General features: G+C 32.8%; 1 protein-coding gene across 1 annotated transcript; it reads left to right on the forward strand.

Annotated features, from left to right (window-relative positions):
• The first annotated feature begins 1,516 nt into the window (after positions 1 to 1,516).
• Positions 1,517 to 6,042, forward strand: LOC146927169 (uncharacterized). Its single transcript, XM_085708132.1, has 11 exons — positions 1,517 to 1,648; positions 1,730 to 1,820; positions 1,925 to 2,006; positions 2,772 to 2,879; positions 3,054 to 3,161; positions 3,352 to 3,459; positions 3,659 to 3,775; positions 3,902 to 3,951; positions 4,052 to 4,142; positions 5,371 to 5,478; positions 5,653 to 6,042. The coding sequence occupies exons 2-11, from the start codon at positions 1,785 to 1,787 to the stop codon at positions 5,814 to 5,816; spliced, it is 972 nt and encodes a 323-aa protein (XP_085564258.1). The 5' UTR covers positions 1,517 to 1,648; positions 1,730 to 1,784; the 3' UTR covers positions 5,817 to 6,042.
• Positions 6,043 to 24,305: the final 18,263 nt, after the last annotated feature.

Consider the following 24,305-nt stretch of genomic DNA (forward strand, 5'->3'; position numbering starts at 1 on the left):
GACTCCAACATTCGATGAGCATCTTGAACAATGGTATTCAAGTGTCAAGGAATGGACCTCATTTCGTTGGCACTTGAATACCATCATTCAAGATGCTGATTGTATGCTGGAGTCCTGCTGCTTAGCAAGTTTGAATTTGCTTCATTCAGTGGTAAGATAATTGTTGCAGTTGGAAGGTACATTCCGGAATGTAATGTAATTGTTGACATACATGGCGTTTATGTAATGTAACGAAACCTTAATTCGAATTTTTATTTGAATTCACGTTATCGCAATTTTTATTCGAATTCATGTTATCGCAATATTTAATCAAATTCACGGTATCGCAATATTTATTCGAATTCACGCTATCGCATTTTTATTTTATTGACTTTATTCTAAAATTTTATTTACTTTATTCTAATTTAATTTATTTACTTTATTCTAATTTATTTTATTTACTTTAGTATAAAAAAAATTATTGCGTTAGTTAAGTCACGCTGCATGACTTAACTAACGCACCATATAAGCTATGTGTGACTTAAGTCACTCGCCTTATAAGCTGTGCGCGAGTTAACTTGCGCCAGGTGGCCGGTGCTAAAAACTGAAGCACAAACGTTTCTTGGACGGTAGTCAATGGTCTTGACTCGTTTTTGCACGTTTTCCTTCAATTTTGATCACGTTTTTGGACCACATTAAGTGCTACATACCTTATACCACCTATAAAAACCCTCACCTACTTCCTCTTTTCCTCACATTTTCTCCTCCCACTCTCTCTCCCTCTTTCTCTTCTTCTTTGTTTCTATAGTTTCTAGGGTGTTTATACCCCTTTAGGTAAATACCGGAGGCTTTTGGGGGGAAATAGTGGTCCATTAGGTTGGGGAAAATGGCATCATCCCATGAGGTAAATTTCGATTTGCATCCTTTTACTCCCAAAATCTTTTTACCGTGGGTAAAAAGAATCATCATGGGGGTATAAAAGGAACCAAAAATAAATTTACCTCAAGGGGTCTTGATGTCGTTTTCCCCAACAGGATGGATCACTATTTTCCCCAAGAGCTATTGACATATACCGAAGAGGGTAAAAATAAATATTAAGTAGATTAGTTAATTGGAATAAAAGATATGTATTGCTTATTGTAATCTTTGAATAATATTAATAGAATGAGAGTTCTATGTTCTATTTATTACTATTTGTATCTATTTTTGCATTTATTTTATAATTTCGAATTTATTTATTTTTGCATTTATTTTATAATTTCGAATAAAAATGAATTAGTATAGAATAAAATTTATTTTATAATTTCGAATAAAATTGAATTAGTATAGAATAAAATCGATTTTTACACAAGTTGCGCAAGTTAACTTGCACATAGACCATGGGTGCGTGGCTTAAGTCACGCATAGGTTATAACGTGCGTTAGTTAAGTCACGTTGCGTGACTTAACTAACGCAATGGCATTTTTGGTAGGCTTGGTGAAGAGCAAAATTCAAATAAAATTATAAAAGTGTTATTGGGCCACATATGTAGAAGCAACAAATCCATACCCATTCTGTCCTTGGCGCATGCAGTAGTGATAGTGTTTAGCGTTGCCACAACCCTAACAATAAAATCCTATCACACTCTCACTTTCATCCATACATACATACCGTCCGGCTTCGTCTTCATGTAAGCTTTCATCTTCTCATTCATCGTTTCTTCTATAGTTCTTTTTGTTTCTTCAATTCATAACAATCTTTCATCTTTCAGTTCTCAACAACACTGTTTTGTTTTCGTGTGTGGATTATAAGAAAGACTAGTCACAATGGAAACGGGTCGATTAAAAGGAAAAAAAATCACAGTAAGTTAGAGTCCATGTTTTTAGTTTTTAGTTTTTTTTTTTTTAAATATAAATATGAATGATTATGAATATTGTTGGTTTGTTTTGTGTGTTTATATTTGCAGCCGTGTTTGACAAATGATCGTATTCTCAATATCTACAAACGCAGACTTCGTAACGAGGACGTCACTGTTCATTTTGTAACTGGTAATGCTTTGGTTTGATTCAGAATTTCTTGTTTGTTTTACGTTAAATTCATATTACTCTCATAATTTATAGGGTCGGTTTGGATTAGGCTTATTTGAGTTTTGTGAGACTGTTTGGGATAATTTATAATTTATAGAAACAGCTTATGACATTCTTCATAAGCTCAAATAAGCCAATTTAACTTTATTTATAGCTTATACATAGGAGATTATCATGATAGGTGCTTGTGCAATAAGCTGCAAGTAAGCTTTTAATCCAAACAAGATTTGTAGAGTAATGCTAGCAACACTCACTTTTTAACACTCTCTCTAGCACTCACTTGTTTATTGGATGAAATCAATGTATGTCCCACTATTTTGTGGGGGTTCAATTTTCAAAGTGTAGACCCACAATAATTTAAACCAAAGTATTAGAGAGAGTGTTCAAAAGAGTGTTGCTAGCATTACTCAGATATTACTCAGATTTGTATCCATGTTAGTCCTTTTTTTGGTAAACTTTTGTGTTGCTTTTAGTTTCTCCAAATGACTCGTATGAAAACAAAAATAGGGACCGAAAGTGAATGCAGTTTTTTTAGGGATTAAACTCTAGACATAATTATTTTACAGGGACTATTAAAACATATTTATTCATACTATTTATTTCAATAATTAGAATTTTTGTTTTGCAAATGATAATAATGTTGAATTGTTTTTTATTTTGTCATGTTATGAATGAGAACTATTTTTCTGTGTGAGAAAATAACGATTATTGCGTTTGAAATTGCAGAACATAGATCGAGTTTGACATATGACCTTCTTGTTGGTGCTGGAATTAAACTTCGAAAGGTTACCGGAGAAGCCGAAAAGATAGCCTGTGTTTATGAATTTGAACATGGTATCACTATTAATTCCACCGGAAACTCTCTTTTGCAAATGATAATAATGTTGAATTATTTTTCATACAACTGATTAGCTTTTTAATTTGAGTGAATTCTAACATTTTGTCATGTTATGAATGAGAACTATTTTCCATGTGAGAAAATAACGATTATTGTGTTTGAAATTGCAGGAAAATCGACTTTGACAGATTCCTTTCTGGCTGCTGCTGGTACTAAAGTCCAAGAGGTTGCCGGGGATGTCCAAATGATAGATACCCGTGCTGATGAAGCTGAACGTGGTATCACTATTAAGTCCACCCTCTTTTGCAAATGATAATAACGTTGAATTATTTTTCGTACAACTGATTAGTTTTTTTTTTTGATAAACTGATTAGTTTTTTTTATTTGAGTGAATTCTAACTTTTTGTCATGTTATGATTGAGAACTATTTTCCGTGTGAGAAAATAACGATTGTGGTTGAAATTGCAGGTAAATCGACTTTGACAGATTCCGTTCTTGCTGCTGCTGGTACTAAAGTCCAAGAGGTTGCCGGGGATGTCCAAATGACAGATACCCGTGCTGATGAAGCTGAACGTGGTATCACTATTAAGTCCACTGGAAACTCTCTTTTGCAAATGATAATAACGTTGAATTATTTTTCATACAACTGATTAGTTTTTTTTTTATAAAATAAACTGATTAGTTTTTTTATTTCAGTGAATTCTAACATTTTGTCATGTTATGATTGAGAACTATTTTCCGTGTTAAAAAATAACGATTGTGGTTGAAATTGCAGGTAAATCGACTTTGACAGATTTCGTTCTTGCTGCTGCTGGTACTAAAGTCCAAGAGGTTGCCGGGGACGTCCAAACGACAGATACCCGTGCTGATGAAGCTGAACGTGGTATCACTAGTAAGTCCACCGGAAACTCTCTTTTGCAAATGATAATAACGTTGAATTATTTTTCATACAACTGATTAGTTTTTTTATTTATTTTTAATCAACAACACTGTTTTTTTTTCGTGTGTGGATTATAAGAAAGACTAGTCACAATGGAAACGGGTCGATTAAAAGGAAAAAAAATCACAGTAAGTTAGAGTCCATGTTTTTAGTTTTTAGTTTTTTTTTAAATATAAATATGAATGATTATGAATATTGTTGGTTTGTTTTGTGTGTTTATATTTGCAGCCGCGTTTGACAGATGATCAGAGTCGTATTCTCCTCAATAGCTACATACGCAGAGTTCGTAACGAGGACGTCACTGTCCATTTTGTAACTGGTATGCTTTGGTTTGATTCAGAATTTCTTGTTTGTTTTACGTTAAATTCATATTACTCTCATAATTTATAGGGTCTGTTTGGATTAGGCTTATTTGAGTTTTGTGAGACTATTTGGGATAATTTATAATTTATAGAAACACCTTATGACATTCTTCATAAGCTCAAATAAGCCAATTTAACTTTATTTATAGCTTATACATAGGAGATTATCATGATAGGTGCTTGTGAAATAAGCTGCAAGTAAGATCATCCTCAATGCAGCACTCCATTTGGGTGCTTAAACGGGTTCCGACTGTACACGTCATTCGTTTTATAGTTAATACTTGATAAGCACCCAATCTTTCAAACCCAGCACCTCAAAATAATTATTAATTGGGTCCCTACAATAACTCTATATCATTAAATTTTAACAATAATTTATATATTCATTCCTAATTATATAATTTTAAAATATTGAGATAATTTAATTATAAATTATAAAAAAAAAAGTTAAAACTTGAAAAACAATATATAAAAAAAAAGTTAAAACTTGAAAAACAATATAAAATAAATGATGGTAAATTATTTGTTGTTTTGCTTAAATCTAATCACTGTTTTATTTTTTTATGTTCAGATGGGTAAATTATTTGTTGTTTTAAAAAAAGTTTTGGTTGAAAATTTAATATTGATCGATTAAATATTACTCTTGCAACTAATATATAATTTACTTTTTAATATTAAAATAATACAACAATTGAATAGAGAAAAGAAAAATAGAATTAATTGCGCATTTGGACCCAGAGTAATAGGAGAGAGGGTGGCTATACAAGCACCCATCTCTATAAGCACCATATTGATTGGTGAGACAATGGGGGTGCCTATTTAGCATGGTGCTAAATAGGGGAAGGACTCCCCATTGTAGATGGTCTAAGCTTTTAATCCAGACAAGGTTTGTATCCATGTTAGTCCTTATTTTGTAAACTTTTGTGTTGCTTTTAGTTTCTCCAAATAACTCGTATGAAAACGAAAATAGGGACCGAAAGTGAATGCAGTTTATTTAGGGGTTAAACTCTAGACATAATTATTTTACAGGGACTATTAAAACATATTCATACTATTTATTTCAATAATTAGAATTTTTGTTTTGCAAATGATAATAATGTTAAATTATTTTTTATTTTGTCAACTTATGAATGAGAACTATTTTTCTGCGTGAGAAAATAACGATTATTGTGTTTGAAATTGCAGAACATAGATCGAGTTTGTCATATGACATTCTTGTTGGTGTTGGAATTAAACTTCCAAAGGTTACCGGAGAAGCCGAAAAGATAGCCTGTGTTTATGAATATGAACATGGTATCACTATTAATTCCACCGGAAACTCTCTTTTGCAAATGATAATAATGTTGAATTATTTTTTATACAACTGATTAGCTTTTAAATCTGAGTGAATTCTAACATTTCGTCATGTTATGAATGCGAACTATTTTCCATGTGAGAAAATAACGATTATTGTGTTTGAAATTGCAGGAAAATCGACTTTGACAGATTCCGTTCTGGCTGCTGCTGGTACTAAAGTCCAAGAGTTTGTCGGGGATGTCCAAATGACAGATACCCGTGCTGATGAAGCTGAACGTGGACAAGGTTATCATAAAAGGGATTTTGATTCAAATTCTGCCAAGCAAACTCGATAGTACAAAAGCAATGAACCTCAAAAGCAATGAAGTACTATCTTATAACCTATTATATTTTTTTGCCAACCATATCAATATTGTATATTTTGATGTTTCCTTGAACTCAATCGACTACATTATTTTTTCACATAAATCATAGACTCTTTGTTTTAGTAGGAAGGAACTCACCATCATTGCGATATTTGGTTTTCTAGTGGATCTACAAGATATCTTTATCTCTTTATGCTAATTGTCATTAATTGTTTTGATCTTGGCATATGTTATGGTAGTATCGCTGTGTTATCATTGATTTTATTAAGAAAGGGTTTTAATTAGTGAATTCTTAAAAAGGTACCAGATCTTTGTTTTTATTAAGAAATGATTTTAATTTTTGAATTCTTAAAAAGGTGTGTATGTAAGGGATACAAAAACGGTACAATAATGTTTGACTTATATATCATTAATTAAAAATCTTTTTTTTTGGGTACAAATTAAAAATCCTTTTATTTTGTATCTCTTATTTATCTTCATATTCATCTTCATAGTAAACATTTGCTACGGGTGGCATGTTTATTTGCTTATCAACATGGACTGCATGGATTATAAAATAAAACCGTGTATTATTATCAAAGTTGATTTTACAGGTGTTTGGAGTGAAAGGAAAATTATTTCGTGTATTTATAGAGTAATCAATATGCAAATCACAAATACGATTCGAATTTGGAATGTCATTGAATAAAAAGATTACAGGTGTTTGAAAAGGCATATTCATTCACTCATTTTTTTCCTTCATTTTTCATAATAAAAGGGGTGACGCCCGATTCTTTGGTGCACTAAACAAAAGAAATTAAGAGGGCTGAAATTGCAGATCACAGATTCCATGAATCACGCATGAATCATGTTCTTAATTTTTAGTGTTTAGGGTGCTATATATACATACCACTATTTACTCATCTTGCACAATAATTCATCATTCATCTCTCAGCATTAGCAGATGCACACACAACAACAATTTTTTATTCGTGGATGCATCTTTTTCTGTATTATTATCACCTTTGAAAGAAAAAAAATTGTCGAGCATTTTGGTATCTCAACGGTGTATGTTAATGCTATTTTATTGGGAGTTTAAGGTTATATAATTGTTGTGCATTTCTATTTGGATCTAGATGTATGTTTCTCTTTAGCTATGTAGTGAGTTTGAAATGTTCAATTTAATTTTTAATCTTCAGGTGTGAAAAAGAAGTTTAAAAAGCCGGAGAAGAGATACCCACTTCATTTTGTAAACCTGTTGATAATCGAGGAATAAAGACTGATGGACTTAAGGAGTTGTTCATGTCACGATAGCAACCACTCTAATTTTTTTAGAAAGGCGGCCACAAAAGGAGCACAATACGTTGTGTGAAGACGATCATCAAAAGTTTTGCTAGGATTCACAATTTTACAAGTTTTTTTTTTTTTTTTTACAAAGATGGTCATATGTTTTTACTCCTACATTTTGATCTATATATAGGTTAATTCTTAATGCTAAGTTACAAATTCTAATGATTTTTCCATGTGTGTTTTTGTATTCTGATATATGGAATGAAATCAAAATAACAATTCTATATAATTTTCTATTTGAATGTTGATATTAAATAAGAGATTAAGAAAAGATTACGAGGTTGCTGAATTTGTTTTAATGGTTTTCATTGTAGCTCTTTGACAAGAAGTTCTATGAGTAGATAACCAGGAACATAGTTTAGCAAATATAGAGTCTATATTTTTACATGTTTTTTTTTTTAACTATATGGCTGCTTAGTCCAATCGCTTTTTATGGAAAAAACCTACACCATAAAATGAATCAGTAATATGTGAAAAATAAATTAAGCGATTATTGCTTCTTTTTTTTTTTTTTTGTAGAAGAGAGTAGTAAACCATTTGATATGCACCTGTAAAAAATATAGAGGGCAAAATTATTTAGTGAACCACGTTTTTAATCATTTGTCTTTCAGCCGCGCTATTTATCGTGACACCTTTTCTCGCGAATGCATCACAAATGCATTGTGAATATGTGGTCAAACTTTCAACGAGAAGAACGACCTTGCATATTGTTTTAAATTTTTTTGACATTTTTCTTTTATGCATTGTGAATATGTGGTCAAACTTTCAACGAGAAGAACGACCTTGCATATTGTTTTAAATTTTTTTGACATTTTTCTTTTATTTTGATCAGAATGTGATTTTTCAAGCATCTCTCTTTATCCATCATCACCTCTTTAGACTGGTGTTGTGCTTTTTAGGTTTAATAGAATGTTTTCCTTTTTTTTTATGTTAAGATTTCCACGCTTACCAAAAAAAATTAGTGTAATATTTGTCGAAACTTATATATTAATTTGGCAATTATATTAGTTAAAACTTAATTTAAACTTATTGTACAATCGTGACTATGAAATCGCCATCATATTAATTTGGCAACATTATGAATTCATTGTACTATTTCTTTATTTTTATTGATTTCTTTAACTAACCGTGATCTTTTTTTTTTCTGGGTACAAACTAACCGTGATCTTTATTTTGCTAATAATGGATACTCATTTTTTTTGATGGGTAGGGATACTCATTTTTAATTTTAAAATATCAATTTATATTAATATATCAATTTTAATATCTATTTATACTACGATAAATATCTTCACCATTTTCATATCATGTTTTGTTAAAATGATATATTAATATTAATATTAATATAAATTAATATCAAAAATGCGATATTAAGATTGAAAATAGATTAAATAGATATTCAAATGGTAAGACACTTTGTGATGCATTCCCGAGAAAAGTTTCACGATAAATAGCGGTTGAAAGAAAAATGATTAAAAACGTGGTTCACTAAATAATTTTGTCATCTATATTTAAATATATATTAAAATATGTCCAAAAGATATTTAAGAAAATTGAAAATATCTTCACCATTTTAATATCTATTTATATTAATATATCAATTTTAAATGGGGTTTCCGTGCTAAAAATGTGATTTTGAATCTCCTTTATAACATTAAGTTCTCTTATTTACGATTGGATGTAATATGTTTATTGTCTTACAATAATCGGTTTAAAATTAGGGAAATTCTAACCGGTTTAAAATTTCTAAAGTACACATGACACCTCTTCTTTCTAATGAGCATTAAATACTACTCCATCTCATAAAAAGAGTTTTCACTTGTGATTCATTTTTTTTTTTTGATAAACACTTGTGATTCATTTGGCAAGGCAATGTATGTGGATTAATTCGTTACCTTTATTATGTCTTTTCATCATTAGTTTTTGCTTTGTTATTAAAATAATTTAGGGTTAAATATGTTTCTGGTCCCTATAAAATTGTAAACTTTTAAGTTTAGTCATTACCTAATTTTAATAGGTTTTTTAGTCCCTGCAAAAAAAAATTACTTCTAATTTTAGTCACTGTTACAACAAAGTTTGTTTAATTATCCTTAAACTCTTAAATTCTTGAACGATTTGTTTGAGACAAGTTTAGAACACTATGAAAGATTCATTTACTAAAATTTAGAATTTTTTAAAATGAAATGAATTAAATATGAATTTTTTTAAAACGATAAAAGTTAAAGATAAAATTAACAAAATCTGGACGTAAAAATCATATTTTGCAACAATTTTTTGCAGAGGAACTTTTACTAATTTTCTTAACACGTCTGCAAAAAAATTGTTCAAAAACTCAAGAGTTTAACCATAAATTAAACAAATTTGAATTGAGGAGAGACTAATACTGAGTGCAGGAAACAAAATTAGGGACTAAAATAACAATTAAAATTAAGTAAGGACTAAACTTAAAAGGTCCCAATTTTATAGGGACCAAAAACATATTTAACCCAATAATTTATTTCAATATTTTAATAATTATAGTAAGGAGTTCGAACGAATTTATGACACATATGTTTCATTTAAATCCACTATTGTTTCCTTTTGGTGAAGATTGATATTACGTTGTTGAATTGTGTTACTAGCTTCGTTTACAAGAAGGATGAGATATATTTTTCACAACTTCAAGGATGCCATGTAACTCAAATTGAAGAGAAATATAAGATTTTATCAAATCTATGGTTTGAAGGAGAACAAAATATGCAACAATTTGAAATGATAGAGATTGAATAAAAAACATAGCATCAAAGTGAATGACAGTCAAAAAATAAATTTTAGATTAAAAAATTAAACAAATGACATCCAAACACTAACAAAATAATCCATCATAATGTTGAGACTTCAGGAAGGAGTCTACATTGGGTTGGACCATTATATTAGGGTAAAAGTAATCACACAAGTGATATTGATATCTGTTGAGGCAAAATCCCTAATTAATTTTAAAGATAATAAACCAATATGATTAAAGAATTAATGGACTTTGATTATTTCCTTGGTGTTTAATTTGTGCTCTTGAGTGTTTTACTAAGACAGGAACAAGGTTTAAATCATACCAAGAATCAAGAAATCTGTAACACCCACGTCGTGGCTTTCGATATTCCGCTAGGTGGATACGAAAGGTTCCCGACCTAAGGGGAACGGTTTAAGCCGCAAGGGACCCCCACGACAATAGTAGGAACCGAAACACATCGGAATGAGAGGGATCCGGAGGCCGTGTAGATATGGGACTACATGGTTGAAGGAAGGCTTATAAGAATTGTTAGGTACTACCCATATCAACAAGATGCATCTTCTTTTCGGGAGCTCAATCCATAGGAACTCCACAGTTAAGCGTGCTTGGCTTGGAGTAGTACTAGGATGGGTGACCTACCGGGAATTTTCCCGGTAAGCATGTGAGTGAGGACAAAGCATGCTGAAAGGACTCGTGTTGGTTTGTGGGGTTAGTCGGCAATCCTATAAGCAGTCTGGGATGTTACACTTGGTATCAGAGCAGACCTCTCCCAGTACGGTGTGGTTTGGGGACGAACCAGGCGGAAGCTGGTGGGCATGTAACACCCACGTCGTGGCTTTCGATATCCCGCTAGGTGGATACGAAAGGTTCCCGACCTAAGGGGAACGGTTTAAGCCGCAAGGGACCCCCACGACAATAGTAGGAACCGAAACACATCGGAAAGAGAGGGATCCGGAGGCCGTGTAGGTATGGGACTACATGGTTGAAGGAAGGCTTATAAGAATTGTTAGGTACTACCCATATCAACAAGATGCATCTTTTTTTCGGGAGCTCAATCCATAGGAACTCCACAGTTAAGCGTGCTTGGCTTGGAGTAGTACTAGGATGGGTGACCTACCGGGAAGTTTCCCGGTAAGCATGTGAGTGAGGACAAAGCATGCTGAAAAGACTCGTGTTGGTTTGTGGGGTTAGTCGGCAATCCTATAAGCAGTCTGGGATGTTACAAAATCAAAGGACATTTGAATTCAAGATCTAACACTGAGATCAGAAAGTTAGATCAGAATGTTGCTCAGAGATCAAAATGTTCGCACAAGAGATCAGAAGGTTGCTTCTATACAAGCCCAGAATCTCAAGAACATGGATCAAAGTCATGCAAGGCACATGTGACATAAATAAATGTCATGAGAATTACTTCTGCTTGGATCAATCAAGCAATAAAGGCATATACAAGGATTATGTCAAAAAGGATACTTTATGTTCATTTAAGACTATGAACATTAAAGTCCTAGGAATATTCCAAAGAGGAATATCATCCTAGATGTTATATTCACTGCTCTTCATTGTGTTTCACTATTAGGATTTGATTACATCAAATAGTAGTCTTACAAATCATCCTAAGTGAAACAAATGGAACATTCTGATGATCAGAATGTTCAGCTCAGCACATGCTTACCTCATGAACAGTACAGTAGGTAAAAAGCAAAAAGCCAAAGCAAAGCAAATCTGTCTTGCTCAATGAGAGACAGACACACATGAGAGTTGGTACAGTACAAGGACCACACAATCTCTCAAAGCATGTGTATGAAGATGCAGAATCCCACTATATCCTCCTGCACCAAGTTCCAAGGCAGATCTGGGAAATGAACTTTCTGAAGTATGAAGAAAAGTCCATACTTTGGTTATTGCCCAGAAACTCATATGAAAAGCATATGACACGCTCAGAACTTCATATGTTCATTCATACATGATGAACCCAGATGAAGAACATGATGAACCCAGATGAAGATCATCATGAACGCAACAACATTCTGAAGTTCATCAGAGATCAGAATGTTTGCCCAGAATTTCAAGTAAAAGCTTGTGGGACCTAGGACACATGGCATAACACCATTGGACACCCCACAACGGCTATATGAGCCCAAGGACTCTATAAATACAGTTCAAAGGCTCAGCATTACTTGCACCATTGCAAAGCATACAAGAAAACAACTTTGATTTTGTTTGAAGCTCTTGCAAACTGAAATTGACCAATCTCTAAGGCTTTCATTACTTAGTGCAAATCAATACTCTCTGTTATCTCTAAGATAACTTCTTCTTCTTCTTCCTCCTTTGTTTGATTCTCAAACATTCAAACTCCACACAAATTGCAAAGCATACAAGAAAAACAAATTGATTTTGTTTTGAAGCTTTAGCATCTGAAATTGATCAATCTCTAAGGCTTTTGTTTCCTTAGTGCACATCAATACCTTCTGTTATCTTTTTAAAGATAACTTTTCCTTCCTTTCTTCTCTTGTCTGATTTCAATCATTCAAGCTTCAAACATCTTGTAAAGTCTCATCTAGCTTTAGGGGTACTAAAGTGTTAGCTTGAGCTAAAGGTGCAAAAGTCTAAGTGGTTCACTTAGAAAGAAGAAAAGAAAGTCTCATCTAGCTTTAGGGGTACTAAAGTGTTAGTTTGAGCAGAAGGACTAAAAGTCTAAGTGGGTAACTTAGCAAGAAGAAAAGAAAGTCTCATCTAGCTTTAGGGGTACTAAAGTGTTAGTTCGAGCAAAGGTTGTAAAAGTCTAAGTGGTTAACTTAGCAAGAAGGTGCAAGCCTGCTGAGGCATAGAGAATACAAAATTGTAATTGTTCAGGTGAACAAAGATTGTAAGGTGCAGGACTTGAGAGGTTATCTCAAGCATCATAGTGGAAACTCTCACAAGATTGTGAGGAGTGGACTAGCCCACATTGGGTGAACCACTATAATTCTCTGTGTGTTCTTTCCTTCTTCTCTATACTCTTTAATTACTGTATACACAACACACACTTACACATTTACTTTATTAAATAGTTTTTGTTTATGAACTTCAGAACGTTCTGAAGTCAGAAAGTTAACTTAACTGTTCCAAGTAAACAACTTGAGAATTAATTTAAGTTGCAGGTTGATTTTTAAAGGGTCACAATTCAAACCCCCCTTCCTTGTGACTATTTTATCTACTTCAATATCATGTCTTCACTTAAAATGTCTAAGAAACATGTATTTTATTAACTCATCATAATACATCTATATTTTGACATTGTTAGATCTCATCAAAGACCAAAAATGAAGGAATTTAAAATAATGGAGGTGGGATAAAAAATGGCATAAGGGGGGTGGTTTAAACTAGGTTGGATAATCGCATTATGCTAGGAGTAACAACAAAAGTGAAATTGACACCACATCTTCATCCAAATTGTTGACGCATTAGACATATGGGTCATTTAACTTATATGTTTCTCACCATCTACTCTTGCATCTAATGTGAAATTTTAACTCACATATGACTTATTGACATTTCTCGCTTACATGTGAGACTGTACATATGTAATCTGGTAACATAGTCAAATGAGATTAAGGAATGCATAACAGGGTAAAAAGATGGGTTGGTAATGAATTAATAGAGGGAGGTTTTTGTTCATTTCTTTCATGCGAAGAGAGAAAATAAATTAGAAAAAACGACAAAAAAAGAATTTGAACATGAGAGAACTGATAAGGAAAAAAGGAGTGTTTGTGCTTTGTATGTAAAATTATATAAAATAAACTGAATATATGGTAATTTACGGGATTGTCGAAGGAGTTAGAGATTTTTGAGTAAATATTTTACCAAAAAAATAAACTAAATAAATAAAGCGGCACATTATTTAAAAAATTCTAATAACCATTTATTTTGTCAAATTAGCAAAACTCATATAGAGTTTTCCATTGTCAAATCTCACCAAAGACCAAAAGTGAAAGAATTTTAAATGATAAAGGCTGAATAAAAGATTTAATATGAAAGTGAATGATATCCAATAACCAAAATTTAAAATAAAAAATTAAACAAATGACATTAAAAAACTTATAAAACAATTTACCATAATGTTGGGATAATGTTAGGACTTTTGGGTGAGCCTACACTGGGTTGAATCATCATATTAATTATTTTACCAAAAAATTAGATTCAATTAAAAAAAAGTCACATCATTTTAAAATTTCTAATAAGTATACATTTTTATCAACTCAGAATAATACATATGCATTCTTCTAGGGAAATCTACACTGAGTTTGATCAAACATTATATTAAGAGAAACCACACAAGTGAGATTGATATCATATCTTCGTCTAAAACCTTTAGGTATCAGGTATTTGAGTCATCACACTTATATGTTGTTCAAAGTCTACTCTTCCATTCAATATATATATAGAACTTTTTAACCCACACTCGACAGATTAACATCTCTTAATCAAGTGCGCAACTATCCACATCCGTAATTACAAGACATATTTAAATCAGGTCAAATTAAGGCACGATTAAACAGTTTGGTTGGTAGTGGTTTCATGGAGTGAGTTTTAAGTTCTTTTCTTCCATAAGAAGAAAGAAATAAAATTAAAAGGAAAAAAAATATGGAATTGAAAAAGGAATTTAAACATGAGAAGATAGGAGAAAGACAATAAATATTATGTGTTTTGTTTTCTTAAAAAAATAAAAATATTATGTGTTTTATTGTGGGTGTATAGGGAATAACGTGAGTTGTCGGTTATTTTATGGGTTTGTTGATGAAGTTGGAGATTTTTTGGTATGGACAAAACTTAGGTACAATTCTTTAGGTGCTTTTCGTATGGTTCTTAACTAAAAATACACTTTTTTTTTGGATATAACAAACTTTCATAAATTATGGATTTAAGGAAATCATGGTAAATTCAGTTAAGAACCATACGAAAAGCATCTAAGGAATTGTACCTAAGTTTTTTCCTTTGGGTAATTAGTTTACCAACAAATTAGATTAGTTAAATAATTTTAAATTGTCTAATAAGCATATATTTTTGTCTACTTAGCATAATGCATTAGCATTTTACCATTTTCATTTGCCACCAAAGTCTAAAAGTGAATAAATTTGAAATAATAGACTTTGAATGAAAAATTTCATATGAAAGAGAATGACATCCAAAAATTAAAAAAAGAACGGTTCATAACAATATTTTGACTTTCAAAGAATACTACATTGAGTTTGATTATCTCATTAGATAAAGAGATTCCACACGAGTGAGTTTGACACCACACCTTAACCTAAATATTAACGAATTAAGTATATGACTCATACCACTCATATGTTTCTCAATATTTACTCTTACATCCAATGTAGAACTTTAGTTGACACTTAAAACACTAACGTCTCTCACTCATGTTTGAGACTTTCTACATCTGTAACACCCGGAACCACACATGCTTCCTCCGTAAAATTGAATTAGGTTATTATACCATCGTTGGACCTTATAGAGGGAGCCAACATCAGTGTGGATCAATCTATTGGACATAAAACAACTATATAAATGAGAATAATACCACATCTTCATCCAATATTTTAATTACAAGGGAATTCTAGCCCGTGCTTGGCACGGGTATCCATACTAGTATAATATAAAAGAATACTTCTATGAGCCAAAGTACACATGACATTACATTTTTCTTCTAGCATTTATTACTTCTCCAATACAATTCTACAACGTTTTTATACACATATTCAAATTTCAATCTCAATTCAAAATAAATGAAAATGATATACACCTTTACTTATCTTTTATGGAACTTTAATTTCACGTTGTATATATGGAATTTTTATTTTGACCAAATATATATATATATATATGGAACTTTTGTTAAAAATGAAAATGGCTTTTATAATCAATTATTGTTGATTTTTTTCCGGTATTGTTGATTAAGTAGATAGAGCAAAACATCTTCATCATTGATTATTTTCTCAACCAAAATCAAATCAAATATATTTTGTTTTATTTTTTTAACTAATCAAAGTTAAACAAATCATCATATGTCTTTATAGAGTATAATGTCACTTTTTAAAAATAAATCAATTAGAGTGTAACATGTGTCACCTTATAGGTTGTAAGTCAATCAAACATTTTATGATTAACTAATTTTGCATCATATTTTTTACTTGTTCATGATTGTTCATGATGTCGTTTGCTTTTATTATTTTCCTATATATAGCATATGTTTCTTTTATCCTTTTCACTTGCACATTTCTTCCAAATTGTGCTGTGAAACTCCAAAAAATCGTCATGACACTAAGATCTGATAACATCTGTGAGATCAACTCAATCAAAGAATCAAAGTAAGTTGTTCGAATCATTCATGTATTGTTTGTTTATAATGTCAACGGTCACATACACCTACTCTATCTAGATATGATTCTCATGAAGACTTTTATTTGTATATAATGAATTTATTTATTTTTTCGACATTATAAATTAATCTAATTTTTGTATTTTCATTTCTTTGTACTTTCAAGGTAATATAATTTATTCCACTATGCGAAGAAGTTGTTATACAAATGTGGGCAACACCTACAAAAGAGAAAGGTGTATTCTATGAGTAACTTTGGTGGCGATGTAAATCTTGGACTGTATCGAACAGAAACAAAACGAATACAAACTCAATTGTATAAGTTTCTCAAGAATTTTTATATTTTCATTTCAATTTCAATCTGGATCAGTTATAATTATATTGTGATAGACAAATTGTGTATTTTGCAATCTCTTCTTTGTCGTTTGCTCATTTTAATAATTTAGTGATATGTAAAACATATGTCAAACTAATTTAAATGATAAGCATCTTATTTTAACTTATAATGTAATTTATAATCTATTAATATGAATTTAAACATATTTAGCATATTTTATTCAAGAGAATTATACGGTTCAATGTTTGGCCGATAATCCATCCCTCCCTAACTAATTATAAGCCCTATTTGAATAATTTTCGTGTCCTTAAATATAAGCTCATTTGCAATTTACTAGGTGCATTTTTTTCTACTATCAAATATACTCCTTATTAATGTTATTTTTTTTGTAGAGAATACAATTTGAATAACTTTAAATCCGTCATTGATCACAATTAATTTATATTGATTTTTAATATCACTATTACACATATATACAATGGTTTCTAAACGCTCGTCTACCATTGTACTCTTTGTGATGTATTTTTCAAGACCATCCTATATGATTGGTGCAAAACATGGTGAATTTATGATTGGGGCAAATTGGTTCTACTCTATACGGTTCAATGTAATAGATTTATGAGTTTCCAAATAATATAATTACTTCATGTGTGGAGTAGAATTTCTCTTTAATTTTTGTTATGGTTAGTGAGTAAATTTTTTACTTTCCACAAATTGAATTATTTAGATTGCATAAGATATTAATCGATACACATATGCATTACATAATATTTGTATTTGATTGCGTACATTTGCTTAATAATATTTTATTTACAAAAGTTATTACCTTATTTATTACCAAATTTTTGAAATAATCTGCACACAATATATTTTTTCCCTTACATACAAACATCATAAAAATAAAAATAAAATCATAAGAGAGGTTTTTTTTAAAAAAAAAGGTTAAAAATATGCTATTTTTTTCCGTACAAAACAATGCTAATTTCTTCGGTTTAAAATTAAAATAAACCAAAAATACGAAGTGCAAATTAATCGAAATAATTCAGAAGAGAAAGTGCAAGTTAATAGCATTTATGTACCATAAAACCATTTCATTTTTTTTGAGTCAAATATTACGTTTTAAATTAAGTTGTTTGGTGTGCAAATGAGAAGAATATGCTTGATGAAAAACAATATGCCTAGAAGATGATTTACTTCATAAGGATGCATTCATAAATTAAAATACTCTGTAAAAAGTAATATTTTAATATAAAAACATTAATTGATTTTGTAAAAAAAAACATTAATTGACTAATTGCAAATTTTTAAGTGTCCATATGTACTATTTCATGTTTACTTCAAACCAAATCCAAAATACAACCATGTTATATAATTTATAAACATCATTATTGCAATTAATTTTAATCAAGAGCAATGCGAAACAACATGACACTGCTTATCCTCTAAAAAAAATGACACTGATTAATCACAAAATTCGACGACGGTGTAACAACACTTTTCATACATGGGTAACGTGGTAAAAAAGAAACGTTTTAAGGGTAAAAGGTTAATAACAAATCAATAATAAGTTCATTCGTTGGTTTTTGTGAGTAGTAATAGTTTCTAATTAATCGTAGATAAAACATCAATAACAAATCAACTTGGCTTGATTTGTTTTAAATAAAAAAAAATTATGTTCTAAACACATAGACAAAAAATCAATAAAAATTAAAAGTTTAAGAATAGTTTGTTGGGTATTTGTATTGGCTGCATTATTGCTAAAACAAATATCCTTGTTCTGTAAGTTGGAACCAATGTTCCAGCATGTGGTTAGGCAGCTCTGTGAGATGTTGGATACAATGTTCCAACATCCTGGCATGGTTCAGTGTGCCTGGGTTCTGCCTTGTCTGTACGCGCGTAGTTCATCCATTAAGGAAACCATATTTCCTTTACTTACTGACCAAGTAACGCGCATATCTTGTTAGAATCAGCTGTGGAATATTACTAAAATAGATAATTTATTTTAGGAAAATATTTGTTACGATTTGGAATGTTTCCTAATAGGTTCCGACATATTAGGACTTTCCAGAATTGTTTCTGATTCTGTTTTGCAGGTTTGCTGAACCGATCTGCAAGTTTACTGAAGCCCAATGTTTATTTAGCCCAAGCTGCTTCAGTATAAAAGGAAGACTTGAAGACCTAATTGATTATTCAAGCCGTCACGCTAAAAAGTTTAGATTTTTAGGGTTTGAGTCTTCATGTATTCTACTATTGTATCGATTGTGATGCAGGTTTAGGATCTTTATTGTGTTCTTGCTAGTGTCGTGTTTAGATACTTGTTTAGGACTAGTTTTGTGAGTATTGATACTCTTGTGCATCAAACCGAAGTTGTGAAACAAGGTTTGGTTGTTTGTGTTGGAAGGTAACTTCTATCTTTTGTGTTTGAGGTCTGATAGGTCACTGGGGCAGTGACTGACCATTAGGATAGTGAGATGGGATCTCAGATCTAGGAGTTCCTAGGTTGAAGTCTAGACGGGTAGGTCCTAGGTCATATAGTGTAAACGAGGAGTTTGCTGAGAGCTATTGAATAAGGACTACACTAGTGGATTTCCTTCCTGGCTTGGTAGCCCCCAGATGTAAGCGTGTTGTGCTGAACTGGGTCAATAAACTTCCCGTGTTCTTTATTTTTCTGCACTTTATTTTCTTTTTTTATTTTCTGTTATCGCATGATGTTGAAACATTAATCGGAACATCGCAAATGTTTAAACATCTGACAGAACCTAATAAAACAAGTACGCTAGAATTTCAATTGGTATCAGAGCAGGCACCCTGCCTGTTTTAGGGTGAGCTCCAGGGAGTTTTATTCTAGCACTATGGACGAGGAAGGTGGATTTGTAAACAGGCCCCCTCTGTTGGATGGATCTAACTATGACTATTGGAAATCACGTATGTGTGCTTTTCTCAAATCCATTGACATCAAAACATGGAAGGCAGTTCTGAGAGGTTGGGAACATCCTGTACAACTTGATGCTGATGGCAACAGGACTGATGTGTTGAAACCAGAAGAAGAATGGAGTGCTGATGAAGATGAATTGGCTCTTGAAAACTGAAAGGCTTTGAATGCACTGTTTAATGGTGTGGACAAAAATATGTTCAGATTAATCAAGCAATGCACTGTGGCTAAGGATGCTTGGGAGATTCTCAAAACTGCACATGAAGGCACAACTAAGGTAAAAAGTGCTAAAATCTAACTTCTTACCACTAAATTTGAGAATCTGAAAATGTTAGAAGATGAGAGCATTCAGGATTATCATCTAAATATCCTAGACATTGCAAACTCTTTTGAGTCCCTTGGAGAGAAAGTCTCTGAAGAAAAGCTTGTGAGGAAAATTCTCAGATCTCTACCTAAGAGGTTTGACATGAAGGTCACTGCTATTGAGGAGGCTCAGGACATATCGAGTTTAAAGGTTGATGAGTTGATAGGGTCTCTGCAAAACTTTGAAATAACTGTCAACAACAAAACTGACAAAAAGGGCAAAGGTATTGCTCTTGCTTCTAGTGTGAATGTTGATGATGCACTAGTAGACATTGAAGATGATGAAGACATGGCAGAGTCTCTGGCACTACTTGGGAGACAGTTTAAGAAGATCTTCAAAAGATTTGACAGAAGGTCCAGACCAAATGGGCAGAACATCCGACCCAACATTGACAGTCAATCAAGTAAAGAGAATATGGCAAAACCTGATGGAGGAGTAGACTCTCACTACAAAGGAGTTCAATGTTATGAGTGTGGAGGGTATGGACATATCAAAACAGAATGTGCCACATTTCTGAAGAAGCAGAAGAAGAGCTTGACTGCCTCCTGGTCTGATGATGATGAATCTGAAGAAGATGGAGAAAGAGAATCTGCTAAGCACATAGCAGCCTTGACTAGCAAGATTGTTCCTGATGTTGACTCATGTGTAGAAGACTTGGGTGTTGCTGAACTCATGGCATCCTACAAATGTCTTGCTGAAAGAAACTACAACGCATGCAGACAACTTGAAGAGCAGAAAAATATCACCAGTAAATTGGAGAATGATTGGATCAGTCATCAAGCCAAAATTTCAGAATTAAATCACAAGGTAACTCTGTTGAACTCACATCTTAGTCAAGCTATGAATCAGGTAAAAAGGGAAACTGGTAAAACAACTCCAACTGTTGGTGAATGTGTGTTGCCTCATATTGAAAAAGGTGTAGCACCAAGGGGTGTAAACTCTGAGGGAAATAACTGTTTGAGGGCACCACAAGAAATAGGTCTGACAGGTAACTTAACTGGTATGTCAAACATGATGTTGGAACATCTAATCACCTTCAATAAATATAATAGGTCACATCCTGATGAAATGTATGATAAGAAGGTTAATCAGTTCTTCTGCACTCATAAGGAACAATCAAATAGTATTGTAGCTAAAAACTTGAAAGACAGGCTACCTGTTGATTTGAATGATAAACCTGAAATCTGTCCACTTAGGGAGAACTTTGTGCACATGGTTCCACATTCATTAGGACACACTAATCCGGTTCTTCAGCCTCAAACCCACATAAACACGCCAACAACACACAGAAACTTCTTCCCTATTTCTACCTTTTCTCTCAATCCTACCAAGTTCAAATACATACAACCTTTTGTACCTTACCCTTTTCAAACAGCTCATCCTTACATTCTCACCAATCAGAACCAACAGTTTCAGACCAGCAAAAACTCAGACCCTGTTCTCAAACAAGCCATGGCCACTGAACACCAAGAAACCAACACTTCAGTTCCTTTGATGGTCGAGCCAATCACTACTGTTCTGCCTAGAAAGGTTAAAAGGAAATCACCCACTAACTCCAGGCCAAAGAAGAAGAAACGTGATAAATCTGATGTGGGAACACCTGTGACAACCTTATGTATGGTTGACCAAGCAACTCCATGTGTTACTTCTGCTGTCAAACCCAGTATTGAGACTTGTGTGAAGGATGCTAACAGTATTGATGCTAAAGGATTCCTCAAAACTACTTCCTCTTCTGAGAATGATGAAGGTAACTCTAATGTCTCTCTGATTTCTGATATATCTGTATTTAGTGAAAAGTCAGTATTGGAGAACTTGTGTGGTTTAAATAGAATTGTGTTCATAGACATGGATCCTTCTAATGATGGTAAGGTGACAAACTTTAATGTTCCTGCACAAGAACATGGAGACATGAATGTTGAGGGAAAAGATGAAACATCCTTGAGTAAATTTGATAACCATGAGTCTACTGCTATCACTGTTGAAAATAAGAATTCTGGTTCTGAGACCACTTCAGCAGAGAAAGAGAATTCTGATAGGGTGATTGTTATTGTCCACTCTAAAGGAAATGTAGAATCTGGGTGTAAGACTAATGGAGGCCTTGATAATAATGAGTCAAATCAGGAGACTAACTCAGACAAGAGAATTCCTTCCGAACTTCCTGCTAACAAAACTTCTCCTGAGAAAAAGGAACATATCAGGATTGAAGTTGGTCCAGAGAAAGATATATGTGCAAATAAAGTCAAAAAGGACCTGGTGAGCATTCATGACAAAGTATCTGGTGACATTTCAACTCTAGAGAGAGAAGTTGAATGTATAGGCAAAAGACTCAGGAGTAACAAAAGGAAGGTAGTCTACCATAAGGGTGAAACTCCAAAACCTAAGAACAAGACTGTTGGTATCGGTCCCAAGAAAAGTTGGAGCAAGGTAAAAGTGAAATCTACTGACAGAAGAACAAGGAGGAAGAAGGTGGGTTCTTCAGATGAGTCTGACTACTATGTTGAAGAAGATGTGTCAAACATTAACGTATCTACTTCAAATATGGTTGCTGAGAGGAAAGTTGTGAAGACTGTTTCAAATGTACCTATTGATAAGGTATCATTTCACTTTCCTGAAAATGCACTAAGATGGAAGTACATATTTCACAGAAGGTTGGCTGTGGAGAGAGAACTAGGCAAGGAAGCTATGGAAATGGAACAAGTAATTAGTATGATCAAAGAAGCAGGGCTCCTGAAAACTGTGTGTAATATTGGTAACTGCTATGAAAAATTAGTAAGAGAATTCTTGGTAAATATACCTAGAGACTATGATAATTTTCTGAGTCAGGAGTATCAGAAGGTGTATGTTAGGGGTGAATGTATCAACTTCTCTCCTGATATCATCAACAGATTTTTGGGGATAGAAGAGGATAATGATGCTGAGCTGAAAGTAACTGATAACCAGATGTGTAGAGAAATCACTGCTGATCGTATAAGAATTTGGCCTAAAAAGGGAAAAATTTCCTCTGGAAAGTTGTCAGTTAAATATGCTATTCTCAATCAAATAGCTGCATCCAACTGGGTTCCAACAAATCATACCTCTGATATTGCTATAAGTTTGGGAAAATTCATCTTCTGTGTAGGCATTAAGACTAAAATGAACTTTGGACAGTACATCTTTGAACAAACTGTCAAGCATGCTAAAACTGATGCTGTAAGGTGTCCCATTGCTTTTCCTACTTTGCGGTGTGGCGTTATGTTAAAACAACATCCAGGACTTATAACTGCTGCTGATGTTCCAGAAAAGAGGGAACAACCTATTACCTTGCACCCTAAATGTGTCGGTACTGATCATGTTTCAGACCTTGTTGGAACATCTGGAAGTACACCTACTATGACAAAGCAAGAGATTATAGCGACACTTAAAGACACTTGTGTCTTGATGGATAAAAGAAAAGCTCAGTTTGAACTGATGATTCACTCCTTGGAAGGAGAAGGAGTAGATAAAGCTGAAAATGATAATGAGGACAGCAAGGGGGGTTCTGATAGCAGTTCTGGAACTGCTGAATGATGTTTTTATCTTGTGGGCTATGCCCTGAATACTTTTTGTGCACCTGTGTGTGTGCCTATTTTGATGTGTAATATCCTAATCTTCTTCTGGTCTCAGGCTTTATCCTGTTTTGTTTGGCATATTTTGTGGCTAAAAAGGGGGAGAAAAAATTGATGTTCCTTGCCTATACTCCCTTCTGTATATGTGCTCTGCATGTATCTATAATATGCCTATTTGAATATGCCTGATTGCTTATTATTCATATTATATGTGTGTTGCATTTTTGCTGCAACTATTTCAGGCTTGTGTGTAGATGTTGGCTTTCATGTTGCAACATCTTGATGGTTTGATAGGTCTTCATGTTATTCTGAGAATCTGTTCTCAGTCATTTTTGTTTGTACATGTTCCTTGCTGACATCCTCTGATATGTTGGAACATGTCTGTGAAGACTGATGTAGATGTTAGCACTTGTGCTAAAACATCTCTATGCTTCTGAGAACTCTGGCTTTCTCAGATGTTGTACATGTTCCCTGCAAATGCTCTATCCTAGGTTGTAACATGTCTTTGAGACTCTGTGGAGATGTTGGCACTCAAGTTGCAACATCTTGGTGTAATTCTGAGAATTTATTTTTCTTAGGATTCTTAGTGTACAGGTTCCCTACTACTGTCTTAAATTATGGAATCTGTCTGAATGACTTCTTAAAGTCAAAATTGATGTGTGTGACCTTTGATAGGTCTGCTAGCATGTATTTACTGATAATTTGCTAGCTTGAGAATATTCCTAGAATGTCTTATGTCCAGATCCTGAATCTTTTTTGTCTATGCATTAGGAGTTTATCTGTTC

Source organism: Medicago sativa, chromosome 4 (assembly GCF_051527215.1).
Source record: "Medicago sativa cultivar Bolivia chromosome 4, Bolivia_mono, whole genome shotgun sequence".
Taxonomy (NCBI): Eukaryota; Viridiplantae; Streptophyta; class Magnoliopsida; order Fabales; family Fabaceae; genus Medicago; species Medicago sativa.